The following is an 18,633-nucleotide window of genomic DNA, read 5'->3' on the forward strand; positions in this document are numbered from 1 at the left end:
GGCCCGTGAGCCATGGCCGCTGGGCCTGCGCGTCCGGAGCCTGTGCTCCGCAATGGGAGAGGCCACACAGTGAGAGGCCCGCGTACCACAAAAAAATAAAATAAAATTTAAAAAATAAATAAAATAAAATTCAAAAAAATATAAAAGAAATGTATAAGTCGAGGTTGCTCTTGGAACCGTTTTGTTTTCTTGATCAGATCAGATAATATGGGACAGTGACTCTCAAGCTTTGAACCCTTCAGTGGTGCGGGGGGTGGGGAGCTTGTTAAAATCACAGATGCATAGGGCCTGCGACTTGCATACGGAAGATCTTGGGTGGGGCTCCTGCAGCTGTATGTTTAACCAGCCTAGGAGGTGGTTAGCACTCCAAAGTTTGAAAACCTCTGCTTCAGAGTATATCAGATCCCAAATCATTGTACTCAGAAGCAAAACAAAGTTTTCAAAACATTTCTAATCACATTGGAAGCAGGTGGGCAGTTTTCTGCAGAAAGCAAGAGACACAAGTGAGAAGCATATGAGAAATCAGTAGGACTGGAGAGAGATTGGTGATGGTGGGGAGGAAGAAACGTGATGGGAGTGTACTGACAAGAAGCTTGGGCGGGGACAACAGGCGGGAAGAAGTGGGGGAACAGTTTAGGCTGGATAGGCTGAGTAAGCACTTCACAGGTGGAGTCACAGAGCGACTGGAGCCCAAGGACATGGAATGTAAACAGTTCTCTTGGGAACCTGAAAGGGTGACACACAGAGGCATGGGAAAGAGCCTTGCTTTCAGAGTTCCTGTTCCATCCAGGCTTCTGGCCAAGCCTTGAGTCACCATCCTCTGGAATCCTGTTTCCACTGGGAACTGGCACAAAGAGAGGAATACCCCCCTTCCTCTACCTTTATAGAAACATCGCAGAATCAGTGATGGGTTTTGCAGAATGCCTCCAGTGGTGCATGCACTTAAAGCTCTCTGTGGATGAGATAACATTCAAAAATGCTTTGTACAGCATGAAGCGCTAAACACAGGTCAGCCTTATTACTCCAGTTCTCTTGGGTGTCTTCTTTCCAGAGTCCTTCCACTTTGAGATAGTGCTCCTATGACCCTGGATGACCCCGCTCAGATCCTTCTCATGGGCTGGCATTGTGTTGGTTAACCGTTTGTAAGTACTCAGCTATTTATGTTGAAGTCATGAATATGAGGCAGCAGGTGTTTTTCAGTTTTTTTTTTCTTTTTAAAAATCAGTGTGCAGCCTTTTCATCCTCCCCACCCACTTCGAGTCAGTGTTCAGGAACCCTCTTCTCACAGATACTTCTGCTTGATAGCCCACGAAAGTTTTCCTATGCTGCAAGAAACAATATGGGTATTGCAAACAAATACATCTCCATGAAGACTATTGCTCATAATGGAAACAGGACCTCTATTAAAGGTGACTGATCTATCATTTTCCAAACTATTCTATTTTGTCTCTGCAAAGTATGAGAGAGTTTGTGAAAAAAGCTCTGTTGTCTTCCAGGAAGTCAAGTTGAAAAGTTTAGGGATGAACATAAACATCCTGTGTTTCACTTATGGATCATGAATTTAAGGCAACCATTCTCCAACAGGTGTTTATCTTCATCCTGCACTCATGCATTCATTCCCTTGACCAGTACTTTTTGAGAGCTCTCATGTTGTAGGCCTTGAGCTAGCCCCCAGGGATCCAGGGGTGCCCAAGATGGAAGAGATCCATGGCTCTGAGGAGCTCAGGTATAAATGTCTTAAGACACTACCTGCAGGGTAAACAGTACTTATACATCTGCTATTATAGGGCCAAAGTAGTGAAACTGAAATATTTGTGGGTAGGGGGTGGGGAAGGAACAGGAGGCACTAAATATTATTCTGGGGAGTAAGATTTGCATAGATCAGGATTCCTCTAATTTCTTCAACACAGTGTTCTTGGGCCCTCTTTCTTATATTATAATGCAAAGGCACTTGGAGTTTGAGTCCTGAAGGAAGCAGAGCCTGGAAAAAAAATCATGGCCAAGAATGAGGCCTGATGAAGAGCCAAAAAAAGATTAGCCAGGGGACTTCCCTGGTGGCGCAGTGGTTGAGAGTCTGCCTGCTGATGCAGGGGACACGGGTTCGTGCCCCGGTCTGGGAAGATCCCACATGCCGCGAAGCGGCTGGGCCCGTGAGCCATGGCCACTGAGCCTGCGCGTCCAGAGCCTGTGCTCCGCAACGGGAGAGGCCACAACAGTGAGAGGCCCGCGTACCGCAAAAAAAAAAAAAAGATTAACTAGCTAAGAGTTCTGCCTAGCACTGTTCAGTTTAGTGAAGCTATTTGGTCACTCTTATTTATTCCATACCATGGACGAGAATCTTTTGAATTTTGAGTATATGATATAATTCTTTTTCTTTTTTTAAATTATTTTTTCTTTTTTTCCCCTTTAGTTGTATGATATCATTCTTGATCAGCATGTAAAGAGCATTGAACACCTTTTAGATTAGACTGTTGAAATTAGTGAATTGGATTATTTTATGTTTTGAATAGGTAACACATTCGTATAGCTCAACATCCAAAAGGTACAAGAGTATAAAGTAAAAAGTCTGTTTTACCTCTATTCTTCAGCTGTCTAACATCTCTGCCTTGAAGGAATTAGTTTTGTGGATATCTTTATTTTAACCATATTTTATGGGTATAGTAAGTAGGATTCTTAACCAGCTTTCTAACCTGAGAATAAACCCTGCATCTCAGCCATGTGGCAACATGTCCTTCTAGAATATATCCTGTTCTACAGGACTTACATGAATCAGAAGTTCGGATTTTATTTTCCAGATGCGTATAGTGTGAGTTGTTCTCAAGGGGGAAAAGAATGGGAAAGGACATGGGAAAACTGGACAGGTACATGTAAAAGTATGAGATTAGATCACTCCCTAACACCATACACAAAAATAAGCTCAAAATGGATTAAAGACCTAAATGTAAGGCCAGAAACTATCAAACTATTAAGAGGAAAACATAGGCAGAACACTCTATGACATAAATCACAGCAAGATCCTTTCTGACCCACCTCCTAGAGTAATGGAAATAAAAACAAAAATAAACAAATGGGACCTAATGAAACTTCAAAGCTTTTGCACAGCAAAGGAAACCATAAACAAGACCAAAAGACAACCCTCAGAATGGGAGAAAATATTTGCAAATGAAGCAACCGACAAAGGATTAATCTCCAAAATTTACAAGCAGCTCATGCAGCTCAATAACAAAAAAACAAACAACCCAATCCAAAAATGGGCAGAAGACCTAAATAGACATTTCTCCAAAGAAGATATACAGACTGCCAACAAACACATGAAAGAATGCTCAACATCATTAATCATTAGAGAAATGCAAATCAAAACTACAATGAGATATCATCTCACACCAGTCAGAATGGCCATCATCAAAAAATCTAGAAACAATAAATGCTGGAGAGGGTGTGGAGAAAAGGGAACACTCTTGCACTGCCGGTGGGAATGTGAATTGGTTCAGCCACTATGGAGAACAGTATGGAGGTTCCTTAAAAAACTACAAATAGAACTACCATATGACCCAGCAATCCCACTACTGGGCACATACCCTGAGAAAACCATAATTCAAAAAGAGTCATGTACCAAAATGTTCATTGCAGCTCTATTTACAATAGCCCGGAGATGGAAACAACCTAAGTGCCCATCATCGGATGAATGGATAAAGAAGATGTGGCACATATATACAATGGAATATTACTCAGCCATAAAAAGAAACGAAATTGAGCTATTTGTAATGAGGTGGATAGACCTAGAGTCTGTCATACAGAGCGAAGTAAGTCAGAAAGAAAAAGACAAATACCGTATGCTAACACATATATATGGAATTTAAGAAAAAAAAAAGTCATGAAGAACCTAGGGGTAAGGCAGGAATAAAGACGCAGACCTTCTAGAGAACGGACTTGAGGTTATGGGGAGGGGGAAGGGTGAGCTGTGACAGGGCGAGAGAGAGTCATGGACATATACACACTAACAAACGTAGTAAGGTAGATAGCTAGTGGGAAGCAGCCGCATGGCACAGGGATATTGGCTCGGTGCTTTGTGACAGCCTGGAGGGGTGGGATAGGGAGGGTGGGAGGGAGGGAGACGCAAGAGGGAAGACATATGGGAACATATGTTTATGTATGACTGATTCACTTTGTTATAAAGCAGAAACTAACACACCATTGTAAAGCAATTATACCCCAATAAAGATGTTAAAAAAAAAAAAGAATGGGAAAGGACATTAAAAATTATGTATTTATCTAAGAGAATTTCATGCCATCAAATGAATCTCTGCCAAACAAGGTTATACTGTCAAATTTTAAAAATCTGGTTTCCTAAAGAAAACTATACCTGGTTCTTATCAAGATTACAAAAATAATACCCCCTCTAAGTACTTAATATATATTGAAACTTCACAACAAGAACATGAAGTACATTTTATAGGTGAAAAAAACGAAGGTCAGACAAGTTAAGCAAATTCTAAGTTTTCAAATCCAGGCAGGGCTTCGGGGCCCTCACTCTTAATCTGCAGGATACTCACTATCTATTCCAATAGAGAATAGCCAAAAGAAGGCACATGGCAACAATTTTTGTTGTTTATTCAAAATCTTTTGTTCTCAAATTTTAGGATCTATCAAAATTACCTGTGATGTTTACATGCAGAGTCCCAGGCCTCAGCAATAAACTAGAATATTAGAATCTCTGGGAAGGGCTCCAGGAATGCTTATTTTAACCAGCATTGCAGGTGACTGTAAGCATGGTGGCTTGTAAGCATACTGTGATAAATATACCTGTGGCAGTTGGTGTTTTTCGAAGTTGGTCACAACTGTATCTTGTATCACACATACCCAGCTAGTTTCCAGAATCTTGGACTCTTCTTTCAAGAGAGGGGGTCCATGTCCCCTACTTTTCAAACTGGGTGGGCTTTTGTGATGAGTCAACCAATAGATTATGGTGGGAGTGATGCTACGTGACTTCCAAGATTGGGTCGAAAAAGGTGACAGCTTCCACTTTTGCCTGCTAGAACACTCGTTCTTGGAACCCAGCCACCATGCAGTGAGGAAGCCCAAGTAGCTCCAGGGAGACGCCCACTCGGAGAGGAACTAACAGTCTGTACCAACTTGCCTGCTATGTGAGCCATCCTAGAAGTGGTTCTGGTCCCAGTCAAGCTGCCCAGGCTGACACAGCATGGAGCAGAGATGTGTCTTTCCTGCCAAGCCCTGCCTACATTGCAGATTCAAGAGCTAAACAAATGATTATTGTTCTTTTAAGCACTAAATTTGAGCTGAATTGTTATGCAAGAGCTAACTGGACTAGTACCCTTCTAACCCCATATTCCCTCTGCCTTTCTTTCTATCAGGGCGGGTTCCAGACCCTCTCTAAAATATTCTGGAAGTATCTTTCTCCAATGTCATTTACTTTCCCAAATTCTTCTAAATACAGAAGAACCACTCATTTCAGACTTCTGGTTATTTGAAGTTCTCATTATTGCCTCTGAGTCTTGGTTTCTCATCTAAAAAGCAATAGTAATAAGAAAGCCTACCTTATATACTTTATCATTAAATGAGATAATCCATGTAATTATTTAGCATCGTGCTAATGATAATGTTTTCTCTTATTACTCTTACTAGGTTTCTTGCATTCATATTCTCCATTTCTTTAATGCACTTTTTTTTTTTTTTTCTTATAGCTCAATGCCATTTCACAGTCTTTTTTCTAGGCCTGGCATGCTCCCCCAACCAGGTCAGTTAGATTCTTACTCATCCTTTAGGATGCCACTTCTCATTTGAGAAGCCTTCTCTGACTTCTCAAGCAATTAATGCCTCCCTTGTGCTCAAGTAGCACCTTGGAGGAATCTCTATTACGGCCCTTAACACACCGGATTGTAATTATTGTTCACTAGTCTCTCTTCTCCGATGGACTCTAAGTTCCTGGAAGGCAGGGTCAGCCTCTTTTTTGTTTTGAGTTTTGGCCACCTGGCGCGGATTGCGGGATCTTAATGCCCCGACCAGCGATTGGACCCGGCCGCAGCACTGAAAGCCCCGAGACCTAACCACTTGACCGCCAGGGAATTCCCTAGGGTCAGCCTCTTTGTATTCTCATCCACTAACATAGCATCTGGCACATCTTTATTCACCATCTACTGTCTGTGCTACTGTGCTAGGAAACACCGTGGCTAAGGAGTTAAGGGGTCCACGTTTTGGCAGACCTGCGTGGGAACAAAACAGCTCCATTTCCCTCATAACCTTGGAAAGAGTGAATGTCTCCGAGCCTCATTTGTAAAGTGGAGGAAGCACTTTAAGATTGCTATGACGATAAAGTAAAATAATTCTCGCAAAAAGCCCATTACAGAGCAAGCAATCAATCATCAGGATGTTAGGAAATGCCTTCCCCAACAATCCCATTTCCGGGCACCCTCACTCTAATCCTCCTTTAGGGCCCCGCACTCTAAAGGTAATCCCTCTTTTAGGGGTTACGCTGGGATCTCTAATCCTCTCCTGGGTCATTCCTCCAGCTCTCCAATCCGCGAGTCAACCACTAGGGCCAGGCGTTCAGAGGCCATTCTTCTTCCCCGCCCCCCAACTCTCTCCAAACCCTTTTAGCTTTTCCTGGTCTAAGGGGTGTGTCAAAGACACCCGATTTATGCGAAATTTAAACATCAAAATTCTGGCTAGGCTTTTCCTGGATAACTTTCGAGACCCACAGTTGGGAGCTTTGCTACTGACTTTCGGTCTTCCCCTACTTGTGAGGAAGGAGCTCGCGGATCAACTTGACCTCAGGCGTTCGGCCAGCGCCAGCCCCGACCGCGCACCCTGCAGTAGCGTTGAATGAACGAACGAACGAATGGGCTACCTCTACGGCCAGGCCTCTGTTACGTCGCCCATTGGCGCGGGCGTGGCCGCGGATAAGAGGCCTGCTGGTCGCAGACCTCTCAGTCCCACCAGCGCGCACCAGGACCAGCCACTAGCGACGGGGCTCTGTGGGGCTCCGCGCCGCTCCGCGCCGCGCCGCACTACCTCTCCCAAATCCCTGCTCCGCCGCGGCGCGTCACTTCCGCCACCCCCAGGCCGCGGCTGGGGCGGGGAGCGCGGGGGAGGGGGCCAGGTCCGAGGGAAGTCCGCCCGCGCCCGAGCAGGGACTACATTTCCCGGGGGGCCTCGGCGCGGCAGCGGCGGGCGCGGCAACGTTCCCCGGAAGTGGAGCCCGGGACTTCCACTCGTGCGTGAGGCTAGCGGAGCCGGAGACGAGACCAGAGGCCGAACTCGGGATCTGACAAGATGGCCGGGCTGCCCCGCAGGATTATCAAGGTAACCGCCCGGGCCCGCTTCCGGCTACCCGCTCTGCTCTTGCCCTCTCGGCGGACCGGGCGGAGCGGTCCCTCGCTTCCTCCGGCCCGCGGCCCGCGCTGGGAGGCCCGAGGCAGCGCGGAGAGGGTCTGGCCGCGGCGGCGAGGGAAGTCGGGCGCTGGGGAGGGGGCGCCGGGGAGACTTCCGGCCGCAGTGGGGCAGCCCGGCAGCGGGGATCGGGGGCTCCCAGGCGGTCGGCCCGCGAGCGGGGAAGGCCTGGCCCGCGCCCTGGCAGAGGGTGGGGCCGCGGGCTTGCGGGGCTCTGGTCTTGGGAGCGGGCCTCCGCGGTCTCTAAGACCACCCCCGAGCGGAGGCCGCGGGCGCGCGGGAATCGCGGCGGGGCCCGCACTCCAGGCGGGGGCTGTGGCCCGACATGGTCCCTCGGCCTCGGATCCGTGTCTCGGCCCGGGCGGGAGCGCGGGGGTGCGGCAGCTGCAGGTTCAGAATGAATGAACCGGGAGGGTGAGGCCGGGCGGGGCCCTGTGCCACGGGAGGCGGCTCCGGGAGGGCCGCGCATCCTGCAGCCGCCGGCACATGCTCGCCCCTGGCTGCCGGGGTTCGGGGGACGTGGGGGCTCCGCGCCCCGCCACTCGCGCTTCCGTGATCTCCTCTTTAAATGCGTTTCCGCTCGTTATCTTCGCGAAGTGAGTTTACTCTAGTTGGCAAACTCTTTTAGGACTGTTTCTGTTTAGAGGAAATAGTTCTAACACGAGACCGAGCGGGGATTGGGGGAGGGGGTGCAGTACAGGTACGGGGGACCTTGTGAAACCTTTTGCCTCTCGATTTTGTGCGCTTTAAATTATCAATACCGTTTTTTAGCTCTTCATGAATATGTTCTTTGACAAGTATCAATGGAACCATGAAAAATTCATCTTGGTTTTGTAAACTCTTTACATAAATATCAAGTCCTCAGACGTGAAATATTTCTTGCAGTCCACGAAGACAAAACCTTTAGGTTTTTTTGGTCAATTTTAGTGAAGGAAATTAGTTGAACCTCTGTGTTGCTCAGTATGCGAGTTAAAGTGTCTAAATTGCAGCATCATTTTGTTTGCTGTAACTCTGAACGTGTATTTAATCTAGTTTGTCCTTTAAGTTTGGGGGGAGATGCATGCTAAGTGATTGAAGGATGGTGTATTGTGTAGTGCGATTGCAATGAAATATATCTGAGATGGGGGTGTCTCTGACCTAAAGGTGCTTAATTTAGAGAAATAAGACGTGTTTTGTAAAGTAGCAAGTTTTAGCAAGTGGAGAAGTAGAACAGATTGTCATTGTGCGCTGGAGTCTAATGATGTGAACCTTCATAGTGTTGTGTAAAACAAAATCTTCATTTGTTGTGTTAAAGATTTGTCTTCGACTCCGTCCAAGGCAGTTTAATGGCTGTGTGTTGGAGGGTACTTAACAATGTGGTTGTAATACAATCACATGGCCCCAGTGGTCATGTTTATTGAGGCCCCACTTGAAAATGAGGGGTGGAAGATAGAGCTGTGTACATCAGATATCCTTGGATTTTTATTTACTGTTATTCAGGTTATCGACTAAGTACCTAGTACACATTGACATTCAAGATAATTCTCCAAAATACATAATGAATGAAAGACTTTACATATTTTTTTCATTTTTGCTTAATGCTGGAGATATTCTGCAATAATATGAAAGTCTTAGATGGAAAAATAAATTCTGTGGGACCTTGTATATAAACTTATAGATATGACTTGAAGCAATAAGTTGAAGTCCTCATAACTCAGTTCATTTGGCATACAATAATTTAGTTTACACCAGGCTTTTGCATTTTGCTATTTAAAACAAGACAGTGATAAGTCATATATAAAGTCTTAAAGTCTTGTTGATAACATCTCTCTAATGAAAGGTCCCTTGGTTTGGGTATTATCTTGTAAGAGTTCGGTGGTTTTACTTTAATGCCATTTATAGCAAAAAGAACTGGTTTCTCCAATCCCTAGGAAGGATTAAAAGATTATACTATTTTCTTTCTAGTGCCCATGCTTATATTATGTAGGCTTTTTCATAATCTGTGAAAATGTTTATTTTTTATATCAGAATTTAAAAAAAGAAGCTTGTCTCTTCTATGTCAACTACAATACAAGGTTCTGTGTGGAATATAATGGTGGCAGTGGAATATAATGGGGTAGCACTACTGTCCTGAATGATGGGAATGTACCATCTCTCATTGGACAGTGTGATGCTTTCTACCTCAAAATGGGCATTATTTACATTTGCAAAATTCTTCAACCACTTGGTACTTGCAGAAGTCTTGTGAAGTAGACAATACATTATATAGGCTAGAAACCCATTCAAAGGACTTTCCTAGGGTCTTAAAACTGGCAGGAGGCAGAACTTGGATCTTGACCCAGTGTGACCTTCCCCTGCCCTTTGTTATTATGAAATGACGTAATATATGTCAAAGTACCTTAACAACTGTAACCGTACACATAAAGGTGATTTTTTGAATTACTATTCACCCAGTTGCTGTCCCACTCAGATTCCCATTTCTAATCCAGTAGCAAATTCTGTGGGCTCTATTTTTCAAATTATATCCTGAATCAGACACATTTCCCTATCTCTCTGAAACCACTGTTCAGTTCCATCATTTGTTACCTGGCCTACTGTATTGATCTCCTTTTAAACAGTAGCTAGTGTTACTTTTAAAAACATAGATCTTGTTACTTCCCTGCTCAGAACTCCACAGAGGTTCTGCAGCACACTTAAAATCTTGACTTTTTTTCCCTCCTAGCTACAAGGCCCTCCATCCATCTGGGATCTGCCTACCTCTGAGATCATCTCCCACACTTCTCCCCTTGGGTCACTCCATTGCAGCCACACTGTTGCTCTGCTGTACCCTGAACAATAAGAGGCTACGCGTGTTCCATTCACAGGGCTTTCCTCCTGTTTATTGCGTTGCTTGCTTTGTCATAATGTTCAGTTCTTGGCTCACATGTCATATTCTCAGAGAGGATTACCTTAACTGTCCTAAAACACAGTCCTCCCTCCTCCCCCATGGTTGCTCTTTAGCCCCTATTTTGTCTCTTCTGTATAGCACATATCATCACTCAAAGTTATATTATTTACTGTTTATCTCTACTCCCACTAAAGCTCCATGAAAGCAGGAATTCTTGGATGACTTGGGCATTGTTGAAATGCCTAGAACACATAACCTGCAAATCTAATGTCTCGGCTCTGAAATACTGATTGAATGAATGAATGAGCTTCAGTCTCTTTGAAAGAAAGTTTCAGGAGAGTTATTCTATATAATTTGACATTGTTACTGCTCAGTAGATTCTATCTGAATCTGTGCCTGAGCTAAAAGTTTCTAATTCTACCCATAAATTCATTAAAAACAAAACAAATCAATCTTTTATTTTGTTGACTGGGAAATACATAGAGCACCTTTGAAAGGTCCTAAAGGGTACATAGAGGAAAATTAAGACTCATCTGTCCTTCAGCATTCCAGTTTCCCTCCCCAGACAGCCACAACTTTTATTGTATATTCTTCCCAAAAGACCAGAGAGACTTAGTGCATATATGTTAGGCCTATTCCCCTCCTCCCCAAGTAAATGCTGTACCTGATTCCTCCCCTTGCCCCCACCTATGTCTTCGAGGTGACTAGTTTTCTAAAGAGGTGTTTTGTGGAACCTTGTGGTTAGGCCTTAATTTAACTAATTGCATATTGATAACTATTAGATTGTTCCCCATATTTTGCTATACAAACAGTGCTGTAATGAATGGTCTTATATATAGTGATATTTTGCACATGTATGAGTTACACTGAATCTTGGCAGTTACGTGTTTAGCTACAATTATAGGATTTTTTTTTCTCTCTCTTTTCCTGGGCAAAACCTCTTTTAGTCTCTAAAAGTGACAGAGCAATTAAAGCTTAAAGTCACATAAGTTGAAAGCCACCTAAAATAAGAGATCCTCCTTAATCTATCTGTCATAAAGAACCGGAGTATTTTGCGAACAAATAAATGAAATCTGTAGTTGTGGCTTGGTCAAAAACAAATTATTTCAGCTTTACGTGTTACACTGACAGAATGACATTCCTTTAATTTTCTTCTCAAAATTAATCATGAAGTCAATAAAATATAGGCTTAGGAAACAGTTAACTTACTCAAGCAGTTGACTTATTTGATTAAAACCTAGCAAACCAACCTTCTGAAATTAGAATTTCACCAGTCTTCCCTACAATTTATTTTCTCTTTGGTGAGGTTTAGTTTCAAACTCTTAAAAACCTGTTATGAGCTGACTGAGTCTTGAGTTCTGTTTTTTACTTTAATAATTTTTATTTTAAAAAATACAGATTTTTAAAATTATAGTTTATAATAAATTTATTTTATTTATTTATCTTTGGCTGCGTTGGGTCTTTGTTGCTACACGCAGGCTCTCTCTAGTTGTGGTGAGCGGGGGCTACTCTGTTGCGGTGCGCAGGCTTCTCATTGTGGTGGCTTCTCTTGTCGCAGAGCACGGGCTATAGGTGTGCGGGCTTCAGTAGTTGTGGTGCATGGGCTTAATTGCTCCGCGGCATGTGGGATCTTCCTGGACCAGGGCTCGAGCCCGTGTTCCCTGCGTTGGCAGGAGGATTCCTAACCACTGCGCCACCAGGGAAGTCCCTCTTATCACCATTTAAAAGCCACTCATTTGATATGTATTTTAGTATATAAGGTAGTTTTTAGTAAGAAAAACGATTCAGAAAACTGACCCTTTTTTTAAGCCCTGAGAATCTTTGGCTCATAATGTTTTTTCCCATTTAAAAAAAAAAAAGGCATGAAAACTTACCATGATGAAGATGGACTTGTTATAAATCGTAATTAAAACATTCTTAGGAAGCAGATAAACTCATATAGTAAAAACTTGAGTAGAGGACTTCCCTGGTGGCGCAGTGGTTGAGAGTCTGCCTGCCGATGCAGGGGACGTGGATTCGTGCCCCGGTCCGGGAAGATCCCACATGCCGCGGAGTGGCTGGGCCCGTGAGCCATGGCCGCTGAGCCTGTGCGTCCGGAGACTGTGCTCCGCAACGGGAGAGGCCACAACAGTGAGAGGCCCGCGTACCGCAAAAAAAAAAAAAAAAAACTTGAGTAGAAACAGTGTAGTTTTTAGCTCTTTTGGTTGTTGTCCCAATTTAAGAGTTTTCTGACCTTCTTCCTAGTACAATAAACCATACTTTTTGCATATGACTCCTGGGGATTCAGATTCTTGACAAGCTTATTCGTGAATCCCCTCGATCTCCACGGATTCCAGGTTAAGAATCCCTGAACTACTTTTGGTAGTGATTAAACTTTCAGGCTATATGGATATTATTTAATATACTACCTAATGTTTTTTTTTTTTTTTTTTTTTTTTTTTTTTTTTGCGGTACCGGGGCCTCCCACTGTTGTGGCCTCTCCCGCTGCGGAGCACAGGCTCCGGACGCGCAGGCTCAGTGGCCACGGCTCACGGGCCCAGCCGCTCCGCGGCACGTGGGATCTTCCCAGACCGGGGCACGAACCCGTGTCCCCTGCATTGGCAGGCAGACTCTCAACCACTGCGCCACCAGGGAAGCCCCCTACCTAATGTTTTGATTATGGAATGTAGGCATAACTGAAAGTAGGTTAAAAATCAAGTGTTGTTTTTTAAGCTTTTCTTTGTCAAGCACTTTCTTCAGTCCAGATTGATCAGCTCTCACACAATAGAAATTGAGAGTTGTCAAATTATTAAGTACTTCCTGAGTATCCAGCATGCTAAATAATGATATCAGAAATATTATGCATTTGCTTTGTAGTAATTGAGTTTTTTCCCACACTTGTGATGACTTACAGCCATATACAGTAGAGAACACTATCCTTTTCCTTCTCTGATGAGGAGACTGTAGGCCAAAGAAATTGGATGACTGAGATTCCTGGCCTGCAAGTCAGTATCTTTGCTTTTTTCCCTATGCTGTATCTAGTGTTTCGGTTTACCTATGTGTAAATGGATTTAAGAAGAAAATAACTTACGCACCTCAGATTCAAGTAGTATGGATTCTGAACATACATTTGAATGTGCTATCATGAACATTGATGCATAAGCACTGTAGAAATAAATAGCAGAACCAAGGAAATGAGGATGGCATGCAGCAGGAGCTTTGGACATTATGGTTGTAGTCATCACAGTTCTAATGTGGGTGCCTAATTACTATATTATATAATTTTACTTTCTAAAAATGAAATAGATCTGAAAGGCATAATATATGTAGCAATGTTACATCAAGAAATAAAAATTCTTTTTTTCCTATATGAAAGAAATGTAATGTATGAAGGACATCAGCATGGATATACAAATTAGGAGATGAATAATAGGGAATCAGTTAACTTCAGGTAAAATCTTAGCAACTTTTAAAAATGCTTCCCAAGTTTTTTTTATTTTAAATACTAAGTAGTCATCTTCAATTTGTAGATTAAATAGGATGTGGGATCACCATAGTCTGAGAGTGAGATCTGTGGCCCTGGCATCTCTGGTGACAGAAACCATGTGTGATCGGAAGAAATGGGTAGGTAACTGGTTAAGAGCCCTCAGAGAATCAACAGAAAGCATTCTTTATTATCCATTTTTCCAAGAGCTACACCACACCATTCAGGGCATTGTATGTTTGTTAAAATCCTGGATGTAGCTATTCTAAAATCCCCTAGGGATACTTAGGCATAGAAATTTTTATAGTTCTGAGTTGACCTGTAACTCAGATGTTTCTGAATAATTAAGATTAGGCTATAATTTGAAGTACTTCTAGGCATTGGTTTCAGAATCTAATGTTGACATATTTTTCTTTTTCTTTTTCTTTTCTTTTTTTTTTTTTTTTTTGCGGTACACAGGCCTCTCACTGTTGTGGCCTCTCCCGTTGCGGAGCACAGGCTCCGGACGCGCAGGCTCAGCGGCCATGGCTCATGGGCCCAGCCGCTCCGTGGTATGTGGGATCTTCCCGGACCGGGGCACGAACCCGTGTCCCCTGCATCGGCAGGCGGACTCTAAACCACTGCGCCACCAGGGAAGCCCTGCTTTTTTTTTTTTAATTGTCTATTTCCTCTTCATATTTTCAAACTCCTTTAGTTTTCAGTACCATCACAATATGTCACTGTCAGAGGTTTGGTCTGTTTTGGGCAAATCAGTTTTTATTTTTAAAGTCTACAATCCAGTGACTGAAGGCACTGTAGTGGAGAAAATACTAGAAAGAAATCTAACAAATGTTATCTTTGTGTCTTGAGACTATGGGTGCTTTTTATTTCTTTAGAGTTTTCTAAGATTTCTTTATAGTTTATACTAAGGAAAATGCTATTGCTGTAAAGTCACTGTGTTTTTAGTGACCTTTAAGGACCATTGGGATTACCATCCCCTTTACCCCCTTACTATGGAGCAGGGGCAAAAGTGGCTTTAGTAAGCTAGTAAGAGCCCAAGGCCAAATTTCAATCTTCCATGACATTGCGATTTGTCTGCCTTTTTATTATCCATTCATAAAACATGTTTCAGTTCAATTAAATGGACATTTATTGAATGCACAGTATGTATTCACTAAGCCAGTAAAAAAAGATAGGCATCGCTGTCTGGTGAAAAATGGAGCTGTGAAACAAGAAATTACAGTGAGGTGTGTTATAAAAGAAGGAATATCTGGGATTTACCATAGTCTGAGAAAAGGTATCAATATCTGTTGAGGAGTGTTTTTAAACTTGAAGAGCAGTGGGGAGAGTGGACACAGGGAATAGTAGATATGAAAGCTGGAAGGAGAGAGAGGGAGAGAGAAAGAGGGAGAGAGGGAGAGAGGGAGAGAAAGCAAGCATGAATGCATTATATATACCAGAGATCCATTATGTGTGGTGGATAGTGTCTTATTGTAGTTTAATTACAGGCTTTTGCGTGAGTGCTGTTTAGTAATATAGTTTACCTTAAGATGGACTGCCTCTCTGGGGTGGCATATTCCTCTCCTGCTCTCCTGGGTCCCTGGATTTGGGGAAGTTCGGGGTTCCAGTGAGAAGGAACTAAAGAGCAGGTGGAAAATACATTTGAGGTATCACTGCATCAGACCATAACCACTCTAATGTGAGTTTTAAACAAGACGTTTTTCATTCAGTAAGCCTAAAGATAGAATTATCTTACACTTGTTTATATATTAATTTGAATTTCGTGTTTTCCACTAAGTGGAGGGTATTTGTACCTACTTAATTTCCTCACTTGTATTTAGAGAGAATAAGGAAAAGTGCTTTCCAGTAAAATTCCCCCTACGTTTGCACTGCAGTTCTTGCTTTGGCTTTTTTAAAAAAGTCATTTCTTTTCACAGTTGGAGGCACAGTGATTTACAGCTATAAAGCTTGAAGTTTCTTACCTTTAGCTGTAAAAGAGCTATTCCCATTAAGTAAATTTTTTTTTTCCCCCTGAACGAAGTACTCTGTCTACCCTGTCTTTATTGTTGTGGTTCAGATAAGGGTTAAACTAAAAGTGCTGCAATCTCCGTTCAGGTTCCTGCCACTGACTGTGATTAGAGGTCAGTAAACACTTGGCCAAACCTTGCCTATTTCTTATCAGAATCTTCCCTTAGTTTAATTGGGTGGGCTGCTGATGTCTTGAGTGGTAGGAAGTAGAAGATATTTTCTGTGAATATTGGTCTGTAATCTGAGCAGTTTATGGTAGTGCATCAGAATTACCTGGGTGTTTATAAATTTAACAGTTGCCAACCCCAAAATTTTTTTTGTTATGTTTTGTCTTAAGATCTCCAGATGATTTTAGTGTGCACCTTGCAGAAACAATGGCCTAGTATATGCTTGGCTTCAATGCAAAGTTGGGTAGAATGTGGTAGAACTAAAATCATACATAAAGCCAGTAGTTTCTCATATAGAAAACAAAAGCATCAGTGGGAACACCGAAGATGTGACATTCTGGATGGGGAAACCCTCCAAGTTTGGTTTAGGGAAAGAAGTTTTTAGGGGGGTGACATTTGAGCTGAATTTTGAAAGATAAGTAGAAAAACGGGGTCGGGGGAGAAGAATGTCATTCCAGGTTAGACATATCAAACTCTAGGAAGATATTTGAGCAGTGCTAAAACTGTAACGTGAGTCAGCACTTCTTCGCTTGGACCACAGACACTTCAAATGCAGTCTTTAATTTGAAAGAGTTTTTTTTCCTTTAGAAGTGTAATTCATGGATATATAGTCATTACTAAAAAGTCAGTATACAAACTGTTACAAACTAAAAATAATCCAGTAATACAGATGATTTCCCCTTCACTTTCTTTTGCTATTCCAGTCTCCACTTCATAGAAAAAATGCTAAAATCTTACTGAATATGAAAGGAAAACCAAAATGCTTCATATTTTTGAGATACAAATCACATATAAAATTCACCTTTTCAAATGTACAATTCAGTGGTTTTAACATTCACGAAGTTGTGCAACTATCACCGCTTTCTAATTCCAGAACTTTTCCATCATCCGAAGAAGAAACCCTCTACCCTTTAGCAGTCCCTCTCTGTCCCTACTCCCTCAACCCCTGGCACCCGTGCAGCTACTTTCTCTATGGATTCACCTATTCTGGACATTTCATATAAATGGAATCATACAATACAGCTTTTGGTGTCAGACTTCTTTCACTTAGCATGTTTTCAAAGTTCACCCATATTGTAGTATGTATCAGTACTTCATTCCTTTTTAAATTTTTTTAGTTGAAATTTTTCTAAGTAAATACTTTTAAGAAATTACAATGCTGAATGAAGCAAAGCAGAAGTTTTAGCAGGTAAAAATCTGTATTGGTTCCTATAAAACTAATCACATTTGCAACCTGCATTTCTTTCTAACGTTTAAGAAGTATCCTTTAGCCTTGTGAGCCGTTGTTATTATTTTTTAAATTGTCAGCAGCCAGTAAATTTTTATCGTTAAAGATTGGATTTGGGGAATTCTTCGGCAGTCCAGCGGGCACTTTCACCACCGGGCCTGGGTTCAATCATTGGTCAGGGAATTAATATCTTGCAAGCTGCACAGCACGGCCAAAAAAAAAAAAAAAGATTGGTTTTGATTGCTGGAGAATGAAAAACTTGAGCCAATTCTGGTGAATAATGGGTAGGAACAGCACTGACTTTTATTTTTGTCTTAAGTATTAAGAAACTTTGTGACCTTGGCCAACTCACTTTTCCTGGGCCTCCATTATTTCTAGTTCCTTTTTAAAAAGTTCTCGTTGAGACAAAGCCATGATCATTTAATCCTGGAACTGACTTTCCTTTTTGGCTTTTAAATTGGACTTTAAGCAATTCTCAAAAAAACAAAAAAACAAAAAAACAACCCAGGACAAATGCTGAGTAGTAGCAATATTCTGAAATTTTGAATAGCTTTCCAGTATAGCTAATATGAAGGCCTGTATCCTATCTGCTATGATAGTTTTAAAGCCTTTAAATGTTCATGTTCTCTTGGGGTTCAGACCTTGGACCTTTTCTCATTATATATTCTCCTGAACACATTTATTCATTTTCTTGGCTGCAGTCAGCATTGATCAGTGATTCCAAAATCTAATGGTGAGTCTCAGGTCTCTCCAAGTGCCTACTTTTTATCTCCACTTAGATGTCTTGCACACATTTTAAAATCAACTTTATTTTACAGTGGAATGTATTCATTTTGCTGTCTCCCCCTCCCTTGCATTAGTACCTTTGGTGTTTCTTTTCTTTATTAATTACATTAACATTACCCAGTTGCCTACAATTTACTTCTGTTTCCTCTTCTCTCCTCCCCGCTCTTCTCTCTTAGACATTCGGTCATAAGCCGACTGAACCTTAGAAATGCCTGTCCTTCTCCTAACCCATTCCTGTCTCCCATCCTCTCAGGTTCTTACCCTCTCCTGCATGTTTTTGCAGTAATCGGAGAACAAATCTTTTTGTCTTCACTCACACACACACACACACACACACACACACACACATGTGCTGTTTCTCTCTCTTCATTTTCCACATTGCCACATTATTCTAAAAACACCCAATGTGATCATGTTACTCTCTACTGTGTTCAGGCTAGAGTTCAGATTCCTAAACTTGGCATGCAAGGCTTTTTCACAACCTGGTCTTTTCATCTTAATTCATTGCCATCTCCTTCCCTGTCTCCCCTCTCCTATACAACGTCTGATACTGATGGTGTTTACCAGTTAAAATGATGTATTTTCCAACTTTTGAATTATGCCATGTTGGCAAGGGAACATCCTTTGTATGAAATGTGACTGCCCAGCACTCTGTGTTGGTTGGGATTGGGTTTTTTTTCTCCTTCTGAGACAATCTTGACTGTAGTCA

At 42.3% G+C, this 18,633-nt stretch overlaps 2 protein-coding genes across 2 annotated transcripts in view; one reads left to right on the forward strand and one right to left on the reverse strand.

Annotated features, from left to right (window-relative positions):
* Positions 1–7,006, reverse strand: part of MRPL42 (mitochondrial ribosomal protein L42) — a 45,554-nt gene extending 38,548 nt beyond the window's left edge. Inside the window, exon 1 of the mRNA XM_073788353.1 lies at positions 6,866–7,006. The gene's annotated coding sequence lies outside the window, so the exon portion shown is untranslated. The remainder of the gene's footprint in view (positions 1–6,865) is intronic.
* Positions 7,007–7,152: 146 nt separating this feature from the next.
* The window catches only part of UBE2N (ubiquitin conjugating enzyme E2 N), a 34,650-nt gene continuing 23,169 nt past the window's right edge, over positions 7,153–18,633 (forward strand). Inside the window, exon 1 of the mRNA XM_019952685.3 lies at positions 7,153–7,320. Within this exon, the coding sequence (XP_019808244.1) occupies positions 7,291–7,320 (30 nt within the window). The 5' untranslated portion in view covers positions 7,153–7,290. The remainder of the gene's footprint in view (positions 7,321–18,633) is intronic.

The sequence above is a fragment of the Tursiops truncatus genome, chromosome 11 (assembly GCF_011762595.2).
Source record: "Tursiops truncatus isolate mTurTru1 chromosome 11, mTurTru1.mat.Y, whole genome shotgun sequence".
Classification (NCBI taxonomy): Eukaryota; Metazoa; Chordata; class Mammalia; order Artiodactyla; family Delphinidae; genus Tursiops; species Tursiops truncatus.